We start from the raw sequence: 5785 nt of genomic DNA, 5'->3' as shown, positions 1-5785 counted from the left end.
AAATTTTAAAAAATGAAAGATAGAAATTATTAAAAATACCTTAAATATCAAAAAGTGAAAATTATCAAAAATTAATAATAATAATCTTTGGATCGTACTATATCAATTTTTTATATATACTAGTCATCATGCATATACAATTGCATGTGTAATGTAATGCATGAATATGTATAAATTAGTAATTCAGACCCAACATGTGTAATATAATGCATGAAGATACGTAAATTAGTATCCCATACCCATAAATTGGACTTGGTAAAGGTGTGATAGGCCCATGTGTAGTAATACAACACAAGGGCGATGCTTGAGAACCCCAAGAATGCCCCCAGGGCGTAGCGCAGACGGTGGGCGCATGGTATCTCTGGCGTAATGGCCAGGGTCGATTTTCAGGAACTGACGACCTGGGATTTACCCCACCATGCGCCTATGACCCGTGTACCTGCATGAACCTCTCTCCATATCTGTGGAGCCGACACTAGAGGGGTCGCTAAGGTAGCAGATCTACCTTTTGAGAACCCCAGGAACAAGTTACTGTAGCATACTCTCCTTCATAAAAAAAATTAATTTAATATCACACATAATGTTAGCTAAAAAGTCTAGAAAAATATGCGTTCTATCGTCGTTGGTCCAAGGTATTTATAGAAGTTTCTTCGCTCACATTATTGTCAATCTTAAAATGTGACTCTAGAGAGAATCATGACAGTGCATATTTTTTATATAAAATAATTAAATAAAATTACTAATAAGTCTTAAAATTATTTTCAAAAAAAAATATTAACACAATTTAATTTTAAGTTTCACCAAAATTAATTATTAATTATTAAGAGTCTAGATTTTTAATAAAATAATAAAATATCTAATATTTTGAGAGGAATAATCTAACATCAACATATCTATCAGGGAATGTAAATATGCCCCAGAGTTAATGACAAAATTATTCATCGACCAAATATTAAAATTATCCTTTTGATTTTGTATTTTCTTACACATGTCATATTAGATTAATCTAACTAATAGACATAAAATTATTGTCCTCTTTGAAGCATAAAAAAAAAAAATCTACAGTGCATAGTAATTAATTAATTAATTATTTTATTCTTTACTTTGATCTCTTTTAATTCCCCTGGTTTATTTGATTTTCAATTAATCAATTAAAATAACTAGAGGAGAAACCCGAATACATTATTCGATCTCCTCGTCATAATGAAAATATATAAAATAAATAGATAATACAAAAAAATCCGGAATTTGGCCGGATCGTAGCAAACTGCATGCTTCGTGCATTTTTTTTTCTTTTGGTTTTATATATTCGATTTGGTCGTGAAATTACTATTCGAATATAATGCATGTTCATAGCCCCATATAATTCCATTGTGAGCTTCCGTTATATCGTATTATACTATTGTTTAATACCAACTATGTATATTATCCCAAAAGTCAGGAAAGCTAATATTATTAAATATGGAATAGGATAGAAACTCATTGTTAGATCTAGCTAGAGTTTTTTTTTTGTTTTTTTTAATAATATAAATACTTAATTCTTTGAATCGATTAAATCGATTAATTTTAGAGATGACTATTAATCTAATCCCACCAAAATTTCCACAAGTTTCCATTCAATAAGATAGATGAGATGAGCGGTCATCTTCCCATTAAAATGATATATTAAAGGTTAGCTTCCACTTTTTAGATCAAAGGCATCTTCCAGCGTGATACACGTTATTAATATTTAATAAATCTCATAGCCCAGGTTGTTTTGGGTTTTATAGAATAAGGAAAACCACAGATCAAAGTGTATCAATCTAAATTAATCGAATTAAATGATCTAGAATTAACCACATTATAAAAATAGTTTGAAAAGAAAGATACATGGCACACAAGGACCCTCCATACACGGTGGTTTTTGGTTTTATGGAATTAATGAAAACCACGAAGTTATCGAATCGCATTAAGTGAACTATAATTAACCACCTCATGCAAATGGTTTGAAAGGACAAATACGTGACACACCACGGACCCCACCGTTTGATTTTTATTTTGTATTTTTATTATTTATAAGTAGGGTGGTAAATAAATCGAGCCGAGTCGAATTTTGGGTGTTCAAATTTGTTTGATAAGATCATCAAACCGAGTCAAGTCGAGCTTAAAATGAACCAAGCTTTTGAAATGAGTGTTCAAGTTTGATTTGGTTTATTTTTTATGAGCTTGAGTTTGTTTGAAATTTGGCTTGAGCTTAGTTTGTTTAGATGTTATCAAACTTTCAATTCAAGCATGGCTTGAGCTTGGTTCGAACTTGGCTTGAGCTTGGTTCGAGTTTGGTTGGTTTAGATGTTATTAAACTTTCAATTCAAGTTTGTTTGATTGTTTAAAACTTTTAATTGTTTGATTGGTTATTAAGATTGATAATTTAAATTTATTTATTTATTTTATTTTATTTTATTATTTATTTAGCATATTGAAAAAAATTTTATTAATAAATATCATTCGTGAATATTGTTCATGAACGTTGTTTAAGAACATTGTTGATGAATGTTAACAAACTGAACACATATATGTTCAAACTTGTTTGTTTAGCTTAACGAGTTGTTCAAGGTTGTTTGTTTAATTAATTTTATGTATATTGAACAAACATAAATAAATTCTTATTGAGTCGAACACCAAATTTATTCATGAACGTTTAATTCATATACAGTCTTATTTATAAGGTACCTAAAAGTGGTGTTTTTCGTATATTATGATTTAAACAAGTTGAATTTATATTAGTATATATAAATAGTATTTTTAAAACTGGAATAACTTGTTTCTGCTTTCGTTTATAAATTAAAAATGATCTCGCTTTCATTTTATTCCAGGAGAAAGAAAACAGAAGGTGATGTGTTTTGTGTTCGAAAATTAAATGCAAAATGGTTTAATTAAATGATGGAATGCGTTGACATCGAAAGTCCGCCGTTCCTTTTGCAGCGTCATAATACTTACTCGGAGACGTGATCTGTAACTGAGGTAAATAATGATGTCCAGTACAGGTCTTTTACATAGGGTTAGATGATCAATTAGACGTTACATATACATTGGAATTGAGGTAAATAATGATGTCCAGTACAGCTTTCCATTCTCCTAGGTATAATTGTTTGTTAGCCCATTGATCAAAGGTTAGTAGCCGTCGTGATTTATCTCCTCCGTGTTGATCTTGAGATGAATTGACGGGAGCGTTGGGGCGAACGTATTCGTCTTTTGCCATAATTGTTAGCCCACTGATCATCATTTAAAGCTGCGTTTGTTAATTGCTTTTCCTCTCAATCACGTTGGCGATGGGGAGCGGAGGGAAGCTGGAGGGAAAGGTGGTGATGGTCACCGGTGCCTCGTCGGGCATTGGCCGCGAACTCTGTCTTAGTCTTGCCAGAGCCGGCTGTCTTGTCGTCGCCGCCGCACGGCGGGCCAACTACCTCAAGACCCTCTGTGAGGAGATCACCGCGTCCAGACAGGGAAACCTGACTGCTGCCGCGGCAGTAGTGCTGGACGTTAGCTCCGAGGAGGCGCTCGTTGCGGCCGCTGTGCGGAGGGCGTGGGACGCATTCGGGCGGATCGATGGGTTGGTCAATAACGCCGGAATTCGAGGTATATACTTTAACTGACGGCGGGAAGGCCTTCTTTTTTATGCTTTTCAAAATATAAAAAAATGTCGAGAATATTCTGCTAAATTTATCTTTAACTGCTCTTTAAATCTATCAAAATTCATCATCCATCTAATAATGTTTTTTTTTTTGTAGTGCTTTCTTATTTTTATCCTTCTTCTATAATAGTGTCTATTCTTTTTCTTTTTCTTTTTTTCCTACGGCAAGGAAGTATAGATGAATATTTATAGATAATTCTTGGGGGAGAGGAAATTCCTAATTTTACCACGACACTTCGATCTACCCGTTTATAGCATATAAGATTCAATACTTTATCATGCATGTGATTGATTCAATACTTTATCAAGGCATAAGAACATATATTATAAAGCACGATAAGTACTATCTCACAGATACAATATCTTTCTAAGGATTATCAAATAATGTGTAACAATTAGAGCTCCATAAGCTTAATTCAAAGTATCATAATGTATCAAAATTTGATTTTAACAGGCTCTAAATAATGAGAATAAATTATAGTAATCATGTTGCAATATTGTTTGAAATGACACAAAATCATTTAAATTCCCACGAAAACATGTAAATGATAAAAAATAACACATAAAAACAAAATTGGTAATTTTACTATTCCAGTCAATTATACGTACGTTCATAATTTTAATTAACTGTATGTCTCATGCAATCGATGAGACTACTAAATTTTTGTAGTACGTATAAATTTAAAAATAAATAAATTTCTCACGCAGTCATTTTAATTGACTGGTTTTGTGGATGTGGCCTCCAATTGTTAAAAAAAATTATAATAAATAAAGATGAACTGTTCTTCAAGCTTGCTCATATAAGTAAAACTAATTACGTGTTTATGAATGAATTCTTCAATATTTAATTTTGTTCGTTGGTGATGATCTTTCTGATCAGGAGGTGTGCATGCATCGGTAGATTGGCCAAAGGGAGAATGGGACGACGTCATCAGAACCAATCTGACCGGTACATGGTTAGTTTCTAAACACGTGTGCAGGCTGATGCGCGACGCCAAGGTGAAAGGATCCGTCATCAACGTTTCATCCATCAACGGTCTCCTAATTGGCTCTCGTGTTCCAGGAGCGACCGCTTATGATGCTTCCAAAACAGCTGTTCATGCACTCACTCAGGTAGCTAGCTATATAATTAACTTGCAATGAATTAACATATATATATATATGTTAATTCATGGCAAGTTAATTACTGCATGTATAGTATTACATGTGTTAATTATTAATTAATGACCTTAAACAGACGATGGCATTGGATATGGGCGGTTACAATATTCGGGTGAACGCGATCGCTCCTGGACTGTTCGAATCGGAGATGACAGCTTCCCTAGTGTCGAAGCCATGGCTGAGTAGAGTGGCAGAGAAAATAGTCCCGTTGAGAACGTTCGGCATGAACATGACAGATCCAGCAATAACGATGCTCGTCCAGTACCTGCTTCAGGATTCGTCGAACTACATCACGGGCAATGTTTTCATCATCGATGGGGGTACCACTCTCCCAGGAGTCCCCATCTTCTCCTCGCTCTGATCGATTATACACACACACTACTCCAGACTTTCTTCTCCTAAATTCTTGGAATAATTCTCGATCGCTAGCTACTACGTACATCATAATCTCCAATATTATAATATAATGGTGCATGCGTGACGACACGATGCATGGGTCGGTTTCAATAAGCTAGCACACTTGTAGGTCAAACTGGATCTGGATTTCTGTATTCAGCAGTACTGCTGCACCATTCTGATATATATATATATATATATATATATATTTATAGCGCCATATATCTTTGTTGCTGATTCTTAATTTGTGCCGTCACTGCTGCAGTTTCGTCGTTGATCGTGAGCGATCGCCTTCTTTCTACTTCAACCTTCATAATAATTTAATTGGGCATGCACCATTGATTATTCCGAAGTTAATTTTGAGCCTTTATCAATTAGTCAAGGAATTTGAATTGGGATGTTTAGGTGGATATATGGCTAAATTAATTGCTATATAATTAAACGTGCTAGTGACTTTTAGTGGCGATAATGATTATATATATATATATATATATATATATATATATATATATATATATATATATATATATATATATATATATATATATATTGGGATCG

At 33.5% G+C, this 5785-nt stretch overlaps 1 protein-coding gene across 1 annotated transcript; it reads left to right on the top strand.

Moving 5' to 3' along the window:
• Positions 1–3275: 3275 nt before the first annotated feature.
• Positions 3276–5338, top strand: LOC121994236 (3-oxoacyl-[acyl-carrier-protein] reductase FabG-like). Its single transcript, XM_042548343.1, has 3 exons — positions 3276–3615; positions 4551–4783; positions 4908–5338. Exons 1-3 carry the CDS (start codon positions 3309–3311, stop codon positions 5190–5192), a joined length of 825 nt encoding a protein of 274 aa, XP_042404277.1. The 5' UTR covers positions 3276–3308; the 3' UTR covers positions 5193–5338.
• The last annotated feature ends 447 nt before the right edge of the window (positions 5339–5785 follow it).

Source organism: Zingiber officinale, chromosome 6A (genome assembly GCF_018446385.1).
Source record: "Zingiber officinale cultivar Zhangliang chromosome 6A, Zo_v1.1, whole genome shotgun sequence".
Lineage (NCBI taxonomy): Eukaryota > Viridiplantae > Streptophyta > Magnoliopsida > Zingiberales > Zingiberaceae > Zingiber > Zingiber officinale.
Note: the sequence above shows the minus strand (reverse complement) of the source record. Positions and strands in the feature narration are given on the sequence as shown.

Coding starts and splice junctions, on each gene's coding strand:
- LOC121994236 (XM_042548343.1), top strand. CDS start 3,309: ATGGGGAGCGGAGGGAAGCTGGAGGGAAAGGTGGTGATGGTCACCGGT. Junction 3,616..4,550: donor CAATAACGCCGGAATTCGAG/GTATATACTTTA, acceptor CTTTCTGATCAG/GAGGTGTGCATGCATCGGTA. Junction 4,784..4,907: donor CTGTTCATGCACTCACTCAG/GTAGCTAGCTAT, acceptor GACCTTAAACAG/ACGATGGCATTGGATATGGG.